At 33.4% G+C, this 19,735-nt stretch overlaps 1 protein-coding gene across 1 annotated transcript in view; it reads left to right on the forward strand.

Moving 5' to 3' along the window:
- Positions 1-19,735, forward strand: part of ASCC3 (activating signal cointegrator 1 complex subunit 3) — a 328,548-nt gene that overhangs the window by 124,640 nt on the left and 184,173 nt on the right. Inside the window, exons 12-13 of the mRNA XM_077770165.1 lie at positions 8,739-8,915; positions 10,971-11,042. Coding sequence (XP_077626291.1) covers positions 8,739-8,915; positions 10,971-11,042 — 249 coding nt within the window. The remainder of the gene's footprint in view (positions 1-8,738; positions 8,916-10,970; positions 11,043-19,735) is intronic.

Consider the following 19,735-nt stretch of genomic DNA (forward strand, 5'->3'; position numbering starts at 1 on the left):
TAACAGTCTCCCTTTCTGTCTCCTTTTCTCATCCTTGAAATGTTTACATTCTCCAAATCACAGTCAGTTGCCGTCTTCTTTTTTCATTCTGAATATTTACCCAGGGAAAATAACACTTCTTTGCTTGTGTCACTTAATTCTATGTAGTGCAAATCTTACTCCTCCGACTTCTGGCCATATCCAGATGCAGTTGTATGTTTCTATTGTAATATCTCATGGATATCTCTTGCTAAACATGTCAGAAACTCTGCCATCTGCTCTATATATTTATATATGACATCCCAGTCTCAAGCCCAAAACTGGGAAGTTTTCCTTCTTCCTGAACACTCTTCCTTACTCCAGTCACCACTTAGATATCAAGTATTTTATATTTCATATGCTAAACAGTTTTGATCCAGATCTGTATATGGGAATTTAATACAAAAAATGGAGTGCAAAATTTTGGGAGGTTATATTGCATTTTAAAATGTTTTAAAATAGTGTGTTTTCAACTGGTAAATCCACCATAAAATTCTAGATGGATTAGTAATTTAACTATATCAAGCAAAACTCTCAAAACATTAAAGAAGACATAAGAGAGCATTTCTAAAAACCTTGGAGGTAGATAAGCTTTAAGCAAAATGCAAAACGCCAAAGGTTATAAAGGGAACATGTGGAACATTTGGATGTCTAAATATTAAAAACTTCTGACCAGCAACGACATCTCCAAAAAGTTAAAATGTAAGACAGAGTAACAAATTATTTGTAGCACATAAAATCAATGTATTTTATATTTATTAGTTATTGTAAATTAATAAGATATTTGAGCTTTTTAGAAATTAGGAAAACATTTCATAATAGAAATAAAAATACTGAACATTATAGAAAAGATGCTTAAAAGCACATGAGATTTTTTTATCAAATTGGCAAAAGTGAAAAAAAAATGTAATTTGAAAGAATCCCGTAAAATCAACCCTGTGTTTTTACTTCTAGGGATCTCATGTATGGAATTTTTACCACACACACATACCTATATTTTTTCATAAATTTTTTTAATGTTTATTTTTGAGAGAGCACACATGAGCATGTGGTCATGGCGGGAGAGGGCAGGAAGAGAGGGGGGACAGAGGCTCCAAAGCAGGCTCCACACTGACAGCAGAGAGCCCAAAGCAGGGCTTGAACTCATGAACTGTAAGATCATGACCTGAGTCAAAGTTGTACACTCAATCGACTGAGCCACCCAGGTGCTCCCACAAACATATATATACATGAGTATTTACTGAACCTTTCTTGTTAATGCAAAGTATGTGAAATGCAACCCAGATGTCCAACAAAAGATGAAATGGTTTAATAAATTATAGTCTTATTATAAAATGCTACTTTGCAGCCTTTAAAACAAATGAGGTACAGCTGCATCAACTGGATCTAAAAGATATATTCATATTGAAAAAGGAAGCTCTCCTCTACATAGAACCCATTCCCATTTATGTGAAGAAAATATATATATTTATATTCTCATTCATTCATTTAGTGAACATGTGCCAACCACGTAGTTCTAGGTGCTGTGGATATAGTTAATCAAAGTTCTTGCTTATATTCATTTTAGGTTTGGGTAGACAAGGGTGCATACACATGCAAGGATATGCTGCAAACTTTAAAGGTGGTTTGATAATAGAAATGAAATTAGAGGGTTATTTGGGACATATTCACATTTTACTGTATAAATTAAAAATATGTGTATACACACACACAAATAAACACATATACATAAAGCACAAAGGAATGGAATATTTAAAACACAAAAATCAGATTTTAGCTAATACCCAATTTAATAATTTCAATAATATAGGTAGTTGTAAGACAAAGGTGAAGCATGGAAAAGTCTGAAACTGCCATCACAACTTTCCAGGTCCTTTCTTGCCGCATATAATTGGCTCTGGCCCAGATATTCAAGAAGGAAGGGCATCACTTACAGAAGAGAGCTATTTTAATCATGAAATGTATTTATTTTATACCATGATATTTATATAGCTTAGTGATGTTTTTCAGGGAGTCATGCCGTATGAATCCATACATTCTAGATTTATTTACATTGAGCCACCTACAGGGACCATGTCCATTAGCTAAAAGCATTATAAAGATAAGGACTTCCCTGTAACTATAGGACATTAGAAGTCAAGTAAATATCACTAATACATTCACCAGAAGGTCTCTCAGTAGCATGTTTACAGGGGGTTTGACTAGGACATCTTTCTTTCCTGAGCACCCCCAGTTAAGGGAGCAAATGGATTGCAAGCCTGCTGCTAATATTTTCTGTATATATGTACACAGAGACATGATACTGTATAGTATATATATATATAGAAGGAATTGTAAATTTATAAATATTAATTATGTGTAAATTTCCATAGACAATACATGAATATTATAAACTATATTAAGTTGAATGCATATGAACTAAATATATAAAATTATAGATTTTTTTATATAATAGGTTATTTATTTTAGATTTTTTATATAATACAGTTAAAGAAATATATCTTAATATATGATATAAAATGTGTATAAGATAGATATATAAATATATATTCATCCTACATGTGATATCACCATAATATAATCAAACTCCAGTTGTATGGTTTATCACTACTATGCTCATAAACTTTTCGAGGGCTTGCTGTTTGGTATCTAAAGAAAAGTGTTTAAATTTCTTATCTGGACATTAAAGACTGTTGGAGCTGTGATCTATTTGTATAATTTTAACATCTACATATTCCTTAGCTATAATAGGTTCCAGCCACACAAAACTATGTGTTCCTTCCCCATTTCTTTTCCAAAACCATTGACCCTCTTCCAGAAATGAAATTCATCTCACTGAAGGCAGAATGTGTTATTGGTTATGAGAAATTCTGTCTTCATTTGTATCCTTTACTAGATTTTAATATCCTTGAAAGAAGGGTCTTTGTGATTCTTCTCATATTTTTAATGTACTATCACAAGGCTCATAACTATTTTTATTAGAAGGCCAAGTTCCTGTGTTTATTTGTACCTTTTGATTACCAGATGTTCCCAGTAGTTCCCATCTGCCAGTGTTTTACACAGCACATCAACATTTGTAACTAATAGAAGCACCATCAAAAAGTACTCTAATGCAGTGTAGAGTGTGTTCAGATTCTGAAGTTGTGTGGCAATCTCAGGGACTAAATTCACAAGACACTTAACATGATTGAGAGGAATTTGGAAAACAGAGTGTAAGAAAGGCCACATCCATTGTATTTAACACACTGAACTAGTATTAGTTGTCTTTTAAACTGTCTAAACATCTATTGTATATAAAGGCAAACATCCTAAAAACTTGTGTCTTAGTATTTAGGTTGATTATAAAAAAGAAGCTGTAAAATATTAAAATTTTTATAGTTTTCAACAATTAATACTTTTTAGGTGAATTTATGGCTTATAGTGTAGTTTATAGGGCTTTGAGATTTGGTTTAGGACATAAAGTTCCAAGTTATTCTCATTTAAAATAAAGTATTTCACATACAGCATTATTATATATATCAAGAATAATAGGATCATATTTTTAGGTTAAAAACATGGAATAATTTTAAAATGGAATTGTAGGGGTGGCTGGGTGGCTCAGTCGGTTGAGCATCTGACTTCAGCTGAGGTCATGATCTCATGGTTCGTGGGTTAGGGCCCCGCGTCAGGCTCTGTGCTGACAGCTAGCTCAGAGCCTGGAGCCTGTTTCAGGTTCTGTGTCTCCTTCTTTCTCCGTCCCTACCCGCTTTGTTCTCTCTCTCTCTCTCTCAATAATAAATAAAAATGTAAAAAAAAAAAAAAGAAATTAAAAAAAATAAAATAGAATTTTAGCAGAAAAAGGTCTATGGTGTTTGCAGAGTATCATGTATTTAACATCAAAATACCTTAAAATATGTTCAGTAATTTTGTTATAAGTAACGATTTTAGAACAAAAAGATCACATTCATTTCCTTTCAAATTATCCCCACTACTACAGAGAACTATTGTGTAATTAAAATCATCATTCTAGGGGCTCCTAGGTGGCTTAGTCAGTTAAGCCCGACTCTTGAGTATAGCTCAGGCCATGATGTTATGGTTCCTGAGACTGAGTTCAGTGCTGGGCTCCACACTGACAGCGGGGGAAACCTGCTGAGGATTCTTTCTCTACCCCTGCTGCACATGCACCTCTGTGTGCCCTCTCTTTTTCTCTCTGTCTCTCAAAATGAATAAATACCCCAAAAAAGCTTAAAAAAATAATTGTAATCAATGTATAGGATTCTCATCACAACATGCAAAGGGGGTTTCTTGAGTAGTAGGTGTGTTCATTATTTCCCCTATAGAGGGTTCCTTTGTTTTTAGTTGGGTTTGATTTGGGTTTTTGCTGATAGCTACAAGATTTTTTAGTGAAAGCAAATTCATGGTAAGATATTGTGTATGTATTTACACTTTAATTTTTATCCCTCTCTATCATTTTTTGATGCTCCCTCTTTATGCTTCTGCAAATAGTCTCTGTGGATCTGTGTCTTATTCAGTGGTATCCGCATTGCATAAAGTTTGTCTTAAGCCATTGTTGATGGATGGCTAATTATGGAAGTATTCCTGTTACTCCCATTGGACTACTTTGCTTATACCCACTGAGTCTTCTAAACTAAGCAAACTTATCAAAAGCTTCCTCAGAAACCTGCAATGGAGGATATAGTCTCCATTGGGATCATAGTCTCATGGGATCATAATGATATATTTTAATTACTAAATGAATAGAAGTTTTTGGCCATCTCTTGGTTTTATCTTTCTAGATATGTTACATTGTAATCAGAGAAAGTGGCCTATATTCTTTTTTTTATTTGGAACTGAGTTTTTTGTGACTTAGTACATTTAATTGTTAAAAGTGTTTAATTGTTTAAAAGTTCCTATAGCAATTTAATGTTAATTCCATTGTGCATTTCTAAGTACTTTGGGTAGAGAGTGTACTTTGTATGTATTGAATCAAGCTTGTGAATTATGGCCTACAAAGTCATGCATGAAAGGATTCTCAGTCTACCTCTCAATTCAGCTCTATCCACACTTCGTCCTCTCCTTCTTCTTCCTGCTCAGCTTGTTCCAATCCCATAGTCTTTGTACTTTTCTTCTGTTTTAAGACTTTTATCCCCTGGTCATAATATTTCTTCTTTAGTGAGGCTTTTCCTCATTATCCCACGTAAAATGAGGCCCCACCCATGCTACCTTCTGTGCTATTACCTTGTTTTACTCTACTCACTGCACTTAGTGATATTGGTACCTGAAATTACCTAATTTGTTTGTGAATTTATCGTTGTCTCTCCTCGAATAAAACATCAGCTCCTTGATTGTAAAGACAGTTTTGTTCACTGCTATTTCTTGGTGCCCCCCTCTCCTCAAATGCAGTTACATTACACAGTCTGTTGACTGACTAATGAAATGATTGACAAAACCTTCTCTGATTTAACTTAAAATGCTACCCTTCCTCCTTTGTAAAGAATAATAATATTTTGTTTACTCCCTTTTCTGTCTGTTGTGATTTCTTTTATTCTTGAACCCTTTCTCGAAATAATGAATATCAAATGTGACCATACTTTGTCCCCCTTTTCTCAAAGCAGATTTATAAACTATTAACAATCAGTGAATGAACAATAATTTAACAAAATATGATTTCCAAAGCTTGAGTTGTTTTCTAGATATCAACTAAACCTAAACTTTTTGAACTAAATTTAAAAGCATATTTTGAAAATTCATTCATATATTTCCTCATTTTTTCATTTCTTCTATAATTTAGCTTATTATATGATTTTTATGGAATCCTCTGATTTATAAATTTAATGGAACAATTGGGTCTGTGTCTTTAACCAGTCTGTAATTCTGCCATACAAATGTTTATATTGATTCAGTACATGATAACTCAGTTTGGAGTTTTTTAGGGGGAAGGTTGTTTTTACATCCATCTAAATACCTTTAATTTGAAAGTTGTCATTCTTATTTTTACCAAAGTGGTAAGAATCATCTTTCTAAGGAGCCATATATATCTCATAGGTAGTATTTTATTTAGTCCTCAAATAGGTCCAGATATAATGTCTACACTCCTCTCTAAACTTACAGAATTGGTTTGGAAGTTACAGGACCACATTTTCTCTTGTGCCTGTAAGAAGTATTTGTGTCAGGGAATATATCCAGGCATTTGGACTCTCCTGAACTGTGTGTGCATTGTACCGCAGTGTGCAAGGAGAAATCCAGCATTTGGCAATTGGTCACTTAGGAGCAGTAAAGTTGGAGATACCAGTATGATGCAAGCAAGTTTTGACTAAAATTAGCTGTAAATAAGAAGGACATAGGAATCTGAAGAAATGATTAAATATTTAGCCAAATGTTTCTCCATGAACTCCCTTATTTTATATATGATAACAAGTAAGTGAGAATGGCAAGCATTCCTAGACTTAAAATATATAATAATATAACGTTAAGGTTAGAAATCTTTTTATATGCACTCTCATAGGTTGATTAACTTGCCAAATTCATTCTAAGTCATGTGTACTTTTTAAAATTACAGTAGAGGCTTTCAATTTTTTTTTTCAAGTAAGAAAGCATTTTCTAAATCAGACTTTGGAAGCCAAGTATACAAAATATGAAAGCAGAAGGGATATGAGAACATAGACAGTAGGGCTATTATAGGGACATGGGGCAGCAGAATGCCACCTATAGTCTCTGCAGAATCTGTACCAAGGTGTGAATGGTCCTAGACTGTATCATGCTAATGATAGAAATTCCCCTTAGGAGGAGAAAATTAATTTGCCTCCTAATTTAAAATGGGAAGTTTGTACGTGATTAAAATGATTTTTTCTTTTGGCAAATACTAACTTCCTGTATTGCTAATGTAGAGAATTTGAATAATATAATTAATGTGGTAAAGTGATCAAACATACAGGATTGTATAACCTATGAATAGATAAATCTCAGGTCTCTATGGGACATTTTTTCAAAGCAGAAATGGAACAGATCATAGTCTTTACAGAATATAGTAGTAATTTAGAAATAACTTTTATATGATAAAATTCTATATATACATCTATATAGGTATATACACACATATATATACATACATACATGCATATGTTGTACACTTTTATATTTGATAAAATGAAGATTTAAAACCCAACTAGTTGAAAGATTAATCCGCAGCCACTTAGAGGTCAGTAAGTGATCATGGAAGGAAGAGTAGGAAGGAGAGAGGGACNTATTCAGTAATTCAAAGGAAGAATTATACTCTAAAATGAAACAGGAATGGAGACACTATAAATAGGTTAATTATGTTTGGTACAAAATATACTAATGAAAACAAATGAAAAAATAATAAAGCTGAAAAATAAAATTAATTATAAATTAGGAAAACAATAGAATTTTTATTTTATTTATTTTTTTTAATGTTTTTTTTTTATTTATTTCTAGGAGAAAGAGAGAGAGACAGCGTGAGCAGGGGAGGGTCAGAGAGAGAGGGAGTCACAGACTGAAACAGGCTCCAGGCTCTGAGCTGGCAGTCAGCACAGAGCCTGACGCGGGGCTCGAACCCACGAACCGCGAGATCATGACCTAAGCGAAAGTCAGACGCTTAACCGACTAAGCCACCCAGGAGCCCCAAAACAATAGAATTTTTAAAAGCCAGTTACAAAAACTAAAGTAAAGAAACCTCTGGGGCACGTGGGTAGCTCAGTTAGTTAAGCGTCCGACCTACATATGGACTCCAGGCTCCTGCCCTGTTGGCACTGTGCCTGTCGTTAAGAGCTTGATAGATAATTGGTAAACAAATAAAATAAGTGTTATCAATAGTGCTCTGAAAGAAAATGAGACTATTACACTACACCAGTGAATACAAAAAATGTGGCTTAATTCATGTTTTGAGTAGTTTGTATTTTTTCCCCAAGTTTGGCTATTATTCTATGCAATCAAACTTTCTCTCTCTTGTTATGAATATGAAATTATTTTAATATAAATTGCGTAATGATAATTTGGTAAACCAATTTGAAAACTTCCTCTGTGATAGAATAGGTAGTTGTTTTGGTTTCTCAGTCATTTATTTTGATATACTCAACTGTATGTTACTATGATATGGTAAAAGGAATACTATATAATAGAGAAAGAATTATAGACTAAGTAAGCAATCTTTAAAAAGGGAAAGAAAATGCTTTTTCAATAAATGAGTCTTCAATAAGTTTTTAAAAAGTCCATGGAAATAAATTTTCATTGAATATATATAAACACATAGTTTCAAATATTTCTGTCATACAGTTGTCATTCGTTTTAAATTTAAATTTGTGAAACACTAGAAATATTTACCTTAATTATTTTAGACTTTTGTGTTTTTAGCACCTGAAATTTTAAATTGATAAAACTTAGACTAAAACCTAATCCATGTATGTCACTTACTTTGTTACATTTTCAGAAAAAAAATTAACTAATAAGATTCTTCAGGAAATCTAAAATTACATTTTAAATTATTTTGTCTTTGATGGTAGATTTAGACCATTTTTCTTTCATTGTTTCACTGTTTATCTTTCAGATACGGACAGTTATCTGTCTTTCAGACTCTGTATTGTTATTACATTTTTTTGAGGGGTTGGAAAATTGTTTTATTATAAGTTTTTCATACTCTCTGTTTATTAAAACTTATTTCAAACTCTGTAATAATGTGAATGGGTTGAATCTACCTCATACATTAAATAATATAACCCATGTAGGTAGAATCCACACAGAGTATGATAAGGATTCTGGGGCTCTCTGCGACCTTACCCAACTACCTCGATGTTGCTACATTTTTACACGTTAATCCCTGTATTGGACTTTTCTACTTTGATGGCCGTTTTCGACCAGTTCCTCTTGGACAGACATTTCTGGGCGTTAAAAGTGCAAATAAGGTAAATATATTTTTTAATAATACACTTGTCTAAAAATGTTTGTGTTGATGTATTGTTTAATGCTTATTTGGGATTTTTCCAAAAGGCCATTTTAGTAGGATTACAAATTAAACATCTTAGACAAAATCAAGCACATTTCCTCAGCTGTAAGTAGTAATATAACTCCTTCAAAAAGTTGCTTATTGTTTTCATTGCTATTATCAATGTATATTTTGTATTCTTGGCTAATAATACAAGTTATATATAAGGTCCTAAGTTTCAAAAAGTTACTTTGAAATGATTGAAGGCTAGTGTGAAATAATAAAAGGCTCTCATTAAGCCAGTAATATGTATTTTGATATACTACTTATCTAAAAATTAATACAGTTTATGCCACTGGAAAATAATTCCTAGTAGCAACTATTAATGAGGTGTTCTATTTAACTTACAATCTTTTATAATTATATAAATTATATAGGTAAGTTGGATTTCTTAAATTCTTTATAANTATAACGCTTTTAAAACTTTGTTTATAGGGATGCCTCGGTGATTCAGTTGGTTAAGCCTCTGACTTCAGCTTAGGTCATGATCTCTCAGTTCATGGGTTAGAGCCCTGCACTGGGCTCTGTGCTGAGAGCTCGGAGCCTGGAGCCTGCTTCAGATTCTTTGTCTTCCTCTCTCTCTGCCCCTCCCCTGCTCACACTTTGTCTCTCTCTCTCTCAAAAATAAACATTAAAAAAACCCAAAAAGTTTGTTTATATCTATTACTGTGTACCATTTACACTATTTGGGTACTCATTTTAGACTTTCGTTTTATAATACCGTGAAGGAATATTTTTGCTTTGCTCAAAATTTATGCATTTAATATTCTGTTTAATATTTTTTGTTTTCTGTAAAAGAAATAGGTTTAAGAGAAGAGGGGCCTTATGACCTCTTTATAAAATAAAATAAGATGGGGGCACCTGGGTGGCTCAGTCAGTTAAAGCATCCAACTTCGACTCTGGCCATGATCCAATGGTCTGTGGGTTCAAGCCCCGTGTTGGTCTGTGCTGACAGCCAGCTCAGAGCCCTGGAGCCTGCTTCATATTCTGTGTCTCCCTCTCTCTCTGACCCTCCCCTGCTCATGCTGTCCCTCCCTCCCTCCTTCCCTCTCTCTCTCTCTTTCTCNCCAGCTCAGAGCCCTGGAGCCTGCTTCATATTCTGTGTCTCCCTCTCTCTCTGACCCTCCCCTGCTCATGCTGTCCCTCCCTCCCTCCTTCCCTCTCTCTCTCTCTCTCTCTCAGAAATAAAATAAATAAATAAATAAATAAATAAATAAGATGGAATCCTGTGTTACTATGTCAGCCCTGGTTTTTAATGTATTGCATTAATTGTCTAAAAAGAATTTTATTAGTAACATAGGGTCATTTTACCTTACATTATTACAAATAAAATACTCATAAAGTACCAGAAGTGATTGCCACTGGGACAGCATATATACTCTCCATCTACAGTGCATAAAGTAAGGTATCTTCAGAGTTGTTGTGAGCCATTCCAGACTTACAGACAGAAGGATAGTTCATGATGTGATAATAGTTATGATGTACGTATTTTATCATTAATTGATTCAGGTGTTCTCAGTATCACTTGCTGCTTGTTTTTTTTTTTTTCATACTAACTTAGAAAGTATGAGGTATTTTATTTGTACTTTTTTTATTTTTAGATCTTTTTATTTATTTTTGAGAGAGAGAGAGAAAGAAGGGGCAGAGAAGGAGGGAGACAGAGGATCTGAAGCAGGCCCTATGCTGAGAGTGGAGAGCCCCATGTGGGGCTCAAACTCATGAACCATGAGACCATGACCTGAACTGAAGTAGGATGCTTAACTGGCTGAGCCACCCAAGCGCCCCTTTGTACTTTTAAATTATACTGTGTTTCTTAATAGGCTGTTACATGCTAGGTATTTATATTGCATTTGTTGTCTCTACATTCTAGTTAATCTAAAAAAAAAAAATGCTTAATGACCAGCAAAGTTTTGTTGATAGTTAGAAAGTTTATAATTGTTTCATTTGATATTTTTCATGTTTTAAAAATCTTAAGGTGCAACAGTTAAATAACATGGATGAAGTATGCTATGAAAGTGTTTTGAAGCAAGTAAAGGCTGGACACCAGGTATACTTTATTTTCTCCTCTTTTTAGAGAATACTTACTGGTTAAAATTGTTAATTTTTATGCTTTTAAAATTGTTATTGAATTCTGAGATAATGTCTGTGAGGTGTTTCTTTTTTTTTTTACTAATTTTTTAGCCAGATAAGTTAGCCATGTAAGTCATAAAATATCATAGACAAATTATCATCCACTATTGATAGGTCATTTTATTTTATTTTTTTACTATTTCATTAAATGGATAAGAGAGAGAAGGATTTCTTCCTTTACACATCTGGTTGTTGTTGATTTCTTCCTTTACACATCTGTATTGTTTTAATCTTTTAAAAAAGCAATCTTCCTTCATACCTCAAAATTTTTAATTTGTAAATTTTTGCATAATGTAAAAATTTTGAATGTTCTATTATTCTTACTGTTTTCATGAAGTAGTATCAGTTGGAATATATATGATAAAGTTTTATATTGTTTTATTGTGCTTGGGAATTAAGCAGTTTTACTTTTATACTCCTTTGTTCAAAATGCTCCAATCAAGATTATTAAAGAAAAAGGATGATAATAATTGCTTGCATAAAACTTAATCATTTCCCAATTGTATGTGGTTCTTAGGATCATTTTATTTTATTATGGAATTTTTTCCTATGCTATTAGCCTTTTATGACACATAAAATTAAATACTTTCTGGTCCTTTGGTTTTTAAATTTGTTTTAAGAGCAGTGAAATCCTTTTTATCCAGACTAAATCTTGTTTTGAGCCCCAGTATATAAACAAATCAATGATGAATTAAACTTGAAGGCATAGAACACGGCCCACTGAGCATCTTTGATGCATTTTGCCCCTTTAAGAAATAACTTTAAAATCAGGTTTCTAACTAATCTCAAGAGTATGTCCTTAGGTTTAAGACTAACCTTTAAGGAAAAGAAATCATGATTAAATTATGTGGTATTAGTGGCTTACCTTTCCTAATGATTAAGTGTCTGAAATGGCTAAAATTCTCTTACATTTATTTTCATTGAATCCTCTCACCAGCAATGAGGCAGGTACTCTTATCGTCATTTGACGTGTGAGGAACATGAGGTGCTGTACAAAATAAAGTAGCATCTTTCCATCATTTTAGTAGTGTACTTGTATATCCAGGCCATGTGAGTTCATTCTCCACTAACCATCATGTCATGATCACTTTATGTACATTTATTTTATGTCGGTGTATTTCTCTGATCTTCATTAGAAAACTGCTTTGAACTGCATTATTTATTATGTATAAATAAAGGTTAAAGACCAATATTCTTTCTTTAATCAAAAATATTACCAAATGCCAACTACTTATTCTTAGGAACCAGGAAACTATTTTTTTGTAAAGGGCCATGTAGTAAATATCTTAGGCTTTGTGGACCTTATGTTATTCTTCATTGTAGCTACTCACTAGTGCTGTTGTAGCATGAAAGCAGCCATGGACATTTTATGAACAGTTGGACACAGCTGTGTTTCAGTAAAACTTTATTTATGAAAACAGGCAGCAACTGCATTGGCTTGTTTTCTAACTTCTTTTCTAGGTTGCCTTATAAGATTTATCTGTAGTGAATGTCTGACAATCCTAAAATGTTATCTAGAGAAACATTTGATAGCATTTCTGTGAAAATTCTAAAAGAAAAAAATACCCTGTAAAATCACCAATATTTGTACTTTCTTTGTAAAAGAACAAGATAAATTCAGTGTAATTAGGTAGATATTGCCACCATGGATATTTATTTCTAACTTTCATATTAAAGAAAATTTAAACTATATTATAGGCTAAGGAATATAGCTATGGAATCCACAAAATCTGTTTGTATATGCTATATTAAAAATGTGAACTAGATATGTTCTCTACATTAAATGTTTTAAAAATTAACATTCTTTTTTTAGAGCAATTTTGGGCTCACAGGCAAAATTGAGTGGGATTACCCTTGAAGTTTATTCTGTAGGTTTGTACAAATATATAATGTCATGTATCCACCATATAGTGTCATATAGTATAATTTCACTGCCCTGAAAACTCTCTGTGTTCAGCCTATTCATCAGTCCTTCCCATTTACCCCTGGAAACCGCAAACCTTTTAAATCTTTTTAATTTTTCTGTTGTTTTGCCTTTTTCAGAATATCACAGTCTGTAGCCTTTTCAGATAGCTTTTTTCACATTTCTGTGTGATGTTTCTCCATATCTTTCCGTGATTTGATAGCTTATTCCTTTTATCACTAAATAATAGTCCACTGTCTGGATATACCACTGTTTATTTATTTATTTACATACTGAATGATATCTTGATTGCTGCCTAAGTTTGGGCACTTATGATTAAAGCTGCTATAAACATCTGTGTACAGATTTTGTGTGGACTTAAGTTTACAGTTTCCTTGGGTAAATACCAAGGAGTGTCATTATTGGGTCATATGGTAAGTATGTTTAGTTTTGTAAGAAACTTCTACTGTTTTCCAAAACTGTGTACCATTTTGCATTCCCACCAGCAGTGATTAAGAGTTCTTTTTGCTCAATAGCTTTACTAGCATTTGGTGATACCAATATTATGGCCATTCTAACAGATGTGTAGTGGTATCTTGTTGTTTTAATTTGCATTAGTGACAAATGATGTTGAACATATTTTCCATCTGTATCTTTGGTGAAGTATCTGTTTGGTCTTTAACATCTTTTAAAGTCAGGATGTTCATTTTCTTATTGTTGAGTTTTAAGAGTTCTTTGGGTAAAAGTTCCTTACATAAAAGTCATTTATCAGGTGTGTCTTTGACAAATATTTTCTCCCAGTCTATGATTTATCTTCTCATTTTCTCAGTGGTGTCTTTTATAAACAGTTTTTAATTTTGATAATCTGGCTTATCAGTTACCTCATAGACCGTGTTTGTGGTGGTGTATCTAAAAAGGCATCACCACGCCTAAAGTCACCTAGATTTCTACCCGAGTTATCTTCTAAGAATTTTATAGCATTGTGTATACATTTAGGCCTATGATTGGTTTTGAATTAAAATTCGGGAAGGATGTAAGGTCCATGTCTAGGTTTACTTATTGTTGTTGTTGTTATTATTATTATTATTATTATTATTATTTGCATGTGGATATCTAGTTTTTCCAGCACCATTTATTGAAAAGACCACCTTTGCTCCATTTTATCCCCTTTACTCATTTCTTAAAGATCAATTGGCTGTATTTATGGCTTATTTTTGGGTTGTCTATTCTTTTCATTAATTTGTTTGGCTATTCTTTAGCTAATACTAGAGTGTTTTGATTACTGTATCTTTATGGTCTTTTTTGAAGTCAGGTAGTATCAGGCCTCCAACTTTGTTCTTCAACATTGTGTTGGCTATTTTGTCTCTCTATTTAAGTTTGAACTATGAGTTAACATTCTTTTTTCCATAATTTTTTATTGTGATAGGATTTCATCTATCACAGGAAAACTTTTTCTAATATATGATAAATTTCTTTATAAACGCAAACCCCTAATTTATTTTTCTCTTTTAAAATAATGGAAATTAAACTGTAGATATTACTATGTGTGGAACATATAAATAGATAAATTTTGACTCTAGGTCAGGAAAACACTACTCCTTTTTTTAGAGAGAGAGAAAGGGGATGCCTGGTGACTCAGTCGGTTAAGTGTCCGACTTTGACTCAGGTCATGCTCTCACAGTTCATGGATTCAAGCCCCATGTCAGGCTCTGTGCTGCCAGCTAACTCAGATCCTGGAGCCTGTTTTGGATTCTGTATCTCCCCCTCTCTCTGACCCTCCCCTGCTTGCGCTATCTCTCTCTCTCTCTCTCTGAAATAAATAAAACATTAAAAAAATTTTTAGAGAGAGAGAAAGAAAGCAAGCTTGAGCAAGGGAGAGGGGCAGAGAGAGAAGGGGAGAAAGAGAGAGACTCTCAAGCAGTCTCCACATTCAGTGTGGAGCCCTGACATACCTAGGTGCCCCACTTATTACTCCTTTTGTAATATTCTTGCAAATGTTATAAAAATAAATATTTTTATTTTATTTTTTTAAGACACCACTGATAGGAATTTAAAAAAAAAATAAAGCAATCATTATTCTTTCTTTGCAGTTAGCACTTAATGATCAGATGAGTAGATACTTGTGTCATTACTTCAGCACACAGGATTGCTTCTATAGAAATAAGTCTTTTTTTTAGAATAAAAAAGAGGAATTTTTGTGAATTCTTTCTTAGTGAGATTGATAAATACAAAGATTCATGTATAAACATATACATAAACACATGTGGTTGTTAATACTAATATAAGTAAATGGCTTAATAATAGCATTACTGGCAGTACTATAGCTATTTTGAGGCTTTGGGAACTACAGATCACTTATTTTTGTAACATTATTTACCTTTATCATGTGGTTTATAATTATTCTTTACATATATTTTGTTATATTACTCTAGCCGTTTTTCATTATTAAACCTTACATTATAAAATATTTCTTTAAAAAATGCATCTATTCCTAAATTGTCTTATTCCTTTTTGTTGGTAAGAGTGGTAGTTATATTTTCTACTGTAAGTAAAAGTCCAATTAAATGTTGTAATTTAATGGATCCTAGGAAACTTATTTCCTCTTCCTCTTCTGGCATGGTTTTTCACTGTTAGAGACTAACATGTTCCCCTAGGAATCATGATTTATGAACTATGCTGTCTGGGTTTGTTTTATTAGTAGAGATGGAATCTTACTGGCATTTCTTTCATTCTTAGTGTGAAGTTGTTCAGTCCATTACCTCTCAAAAAGAAACCCGCCAGACAGCAGGCATTTGCAGTTATGAATTCTAAAGGACAAGTTGGGATGGAGGCCTAGGTTCATAGCACTGGTTTCCTATTTAGAAAAGACAGACTTGGATGGGACACCCCAAGGGAGGGAGGCTTCAGGTGACCAGGGGCTGCTGCTCCAGGGCAGGAAGAACATGGGAATGGAGAGTGAGCAAAGCTGAGGCAGAAGTTGGGTATAAGCATTACATTCTCATCTTCTGTGTGCATGTCATGGCATCCCAGATTGCCAGCCTTTTAAGGATGCATGACCTCCAAGCTCTCTTCTTATCCTGCACTTCTGTCTGGGTAAAGATGCACTGTGGTGATTGTGTAGAATACAATTGCAAGTTGAGAGTCCACTGAAACACTTAAGGATCAGAGATTGTGTCCAGATCTGTGCCTCTTTCCAAACTAGAATTAGACAGGATAACTATGGCCCTTGTCACACTGTGTGCCTTAAGAAGTCAGGCTTAGGCTGCAGGTCTCACAGTCTCTGTTTTTGAATGATTAGTGATGATGTTTATTTTCCATAATAGCAGGACTTTCTTAAGTTCTGTAGAAATACCCACATATCTCTTTTACTTATTTTAATTATAAAAATAAAATAACACTAAGGAAAATTTTTATAGTCTCACTATTTACCATTTTAACATTTTTATTATAATTTTTATGCACATCCACTAGTCATTTTTAATCCAATTACACATGTAGCTTTTAATTTTGTTCATTCAAACCTAATTATTAGTTGCAATCCATAACTGAATTATACTGTAAATACAGTTTTATATTCACTGTTTTCTTTAATGAATAGTGAACATCTTTCATTGTTTCTACACGGTCCTTCCAATTTTAATATCTGTAAGAGAGAGAGTGACTTTTTATTCAGTTTATTTTTCAGACACCATGTGAATGTCTTTGGACTTTTAATTTTCCCATTCTGGCATGTACATTATGATCTCCTTTTCTTAAAAGAGAAAATGAACCTCCAAACTGTTAAGCAGCTTCCCCAGCGAGTATATACAGCTAATAAAGGTTTGCACCAGGATTGAAACGCAAGTCTTTGTGGAGATAAAGCCCACAGCATTCTCAGGACTTTATACTGCTCCTTTGCCGTTAAGCTGACATTGGCTGTTCCTCTATTCCTGGTTATTCCTATATTAGTAAGTGTTTTCAATATTTGCAATTTTCTATTAAAGATAGTGCTACTGTAGTGATCATCTTTCTGCCTATTATTTTTTCTGTTCAAATATTTCTTGGGATAAACTTCCTAAAATGGAATTATGGCATGAGTGGCCACCATTCGGTGGTCTTGGCACATTATCATATAATACATTCTGAGTGGGTTATACCATTTCATGGTCATAGCAGACCTATATAGGATTTTAGGAACTTAATGCTATGTTTTCTTGAAAAGTTTTAGCAGCATAATGTGAGGTAAGATTATGATCTTCTCTGTTTGCTGTTTTGAATTTGTTTTATACTTTTAAGGCACAAAATAGAGTGGTATTAGTGAACTTTTCTTCTTAATTAGACAACTATTACTTCTTTTTTTAATGTTTATTTATTTTGAGAGAGAGAGAGAGCTCATGAGGAGGGGAGGGGCAGAGAGAGAGAGGGAGAGAGAGAATTCCAAGCAGGGTGCAAGCTGTCAGCACAGAGCCTGACACAGAACCCAGGAACTATGTGTGAGATCATGATCCGAGATGAAATCAAGAGTCAGACACTTAACTGACTGAGCCACCCAGGCACCCCTAGCAGTTGTTATTTTTAGATCATGATTACAAAAAAGCACATTTTGCATACCTCTGCTTCACTTTGAGTATGTACTCTCTGTCTCTTTTTTTTTTNGATGCTTAATTGACTGAGCCCCCCCAGGCACCCCATGGACTTACTGTCAGTTAGAAAAACATGTTCTTCTCTGTGTTTTTGCTCTATAACTGTGACCCTATGGTCTTTGACCTCTGTAATTGCATTTTTAAAAAGTAATTTAAATGTGATTAATATAAAAGAGATTGGGGGGAAAAGAAGATGTAAACAAATTAACTTTTTTTAGTGTGTATCCTTTCATTTTTTAAAATGTGTTTTATTCCCTTAATTTCCTATCTTTTTTCTCCGTTACTCCTATAGTTTCTCTATTATATTTTGTCCATCTAAAAATATGACAGAATCTTAAATGCAAACAATAACACTAAGATCAAAGCTGCCATATTTAAATTTTAATTCGTGCGTTCGGTGCAATGTAGTCCTTTTAGGTTTTGTCTTCCAGTAGGAAAGGTCCTGTGAAGTAAGACTGCATTACAAGAGGGTATTATTGTTTAAGCTCCTATTATAGTGTCTTGTGTATGGGGTCTCTGTGGTAAATGCAATTTGTGGTGAATTGCCTCGCCTTCAAAGATTTAACATCCTTAGGGAGATAGGGATGATAGGAAATGTGAAATCCTGATAGGCATCAGGATTATGACTTACCGGTTGATATTGGTTTCTAATTTTGCTAGTATTACAGATGCCAATGCCAGCACGGTAAATACTGAGTTGTTGAGGCAGATCTTATATTAATGTTATCATCTCAAGACCTCTTGCATGAACATAGTTTGGAAACAGAGCTCCATCTTTTTCATTTCTTTATTACCTTTATTATGTTTGCAACTTTGGGAAAGTTGCTGAAAACTAAAATCTTCTGTTTCAGTCTGAATTTTCAAAGGGATCATTCAGAGTCTTCTATTTGCAAGTTGCTCTTCCAGATACTATTTGACCTATAGGTTAGTTTAGTGTAATGTGTGGCAGTCTGTTGATTGCCTTTATATGTGCAAATCTGCAATTGTGGAGAAGATGCTTGGAAAGGAAAACTATTACACATTTTTATATTAAAAGCTGAAGGAAATAACTATCTCAGTAAGGCTGAGAGTCTTTGATGTAATCTGTCACACTGAGGCTTATGTGGAAATTTGTTTTCAGGGGCTTAGAACCCCTCACTCGATTATTTCCCCCTCCCCCCTTTTTAAGCTTCTTGAATACATACCTTCACTAAGATGTGGTCCTCTGCTTTTATTAGAGGGTTAACAAAGAACTTCCAATTGAATAGTCTGAGTCATATTTTTACCCCCTCATAACTGAGGTTGACTTTAATGTGATCCCAGTAACTGTCTTTATATAAGGTTCCAAGTAATTTCAACAAATGAATTTCTATCCATCTGTCAGAAAATGAAAAATACATAATTCAACAAAGTTTTTATCTTATTATCTAAAAAACTGACACCCAAATTAGCTCTTCAGTTATATTATTCTGCCCAGTTCCGGTGATTGAAAGGTCTAACTATACATATGAGCTTCATTCTAAGAGACTCTTCTATTTAAATGTTTTGTTGTACATATAAGTACAGAAAATTATATGTGTATTTGTGTGTACATATGTAAATATAGAGAGAGGGAGACACACCTTTGCTTCTAGAATTCAGTTATAGTTATAACTAACTGTATTAGTGCATTATTTATTAAGTAGCCAACTACATATTCAGTAAATGTGCTTTTCCTTGTTATTAAGAGAACATAAGTTATTCCTTGTGGGCCTGTGTACCTAACCAACTTTATTAGCTTTATTTTGTTGCCTTTTAAATACATCTTAGCACTTAATATATAGTAGTAAGAAATTTCAAGTCTGTTCTACTCCTGGAAAATCAAATGAATTTACCTTGCTACCAACATGTGCTACCGCCTGTCTACCAACCAGTTAAAAAATCCTTCCTGTGACTATACCTTGATTTTGTTTTTTTGCCTTCCGGTTGTTTACTCTTTTGGCTTTTCGCCCTAATTGTGGTTTCCCTAAATACTTTAATCTGAGCAGTTACTTTTCAGACCATTAGTAATAAGATTAAAATAAATGTCTATTAAAAAATGGAAAACTATAACTCTCAGGCAACTGA

Source organism: Crocuta crocuta, unplaced genomic scaffold, assembly GCF_008692635.1.
Source record: "Crocuta crocuta isolate KB4526 unplaced genomic scaffold, BGI_CrCroc_1.0 scaffold286, whole genome shotgun sequence".
Lineage (NCBI taxonomy): Eukaryota > Metazoa > Chordata > Mammalia > Carnivora > Hyaenidae > Crocuta > Crocuta crocuta.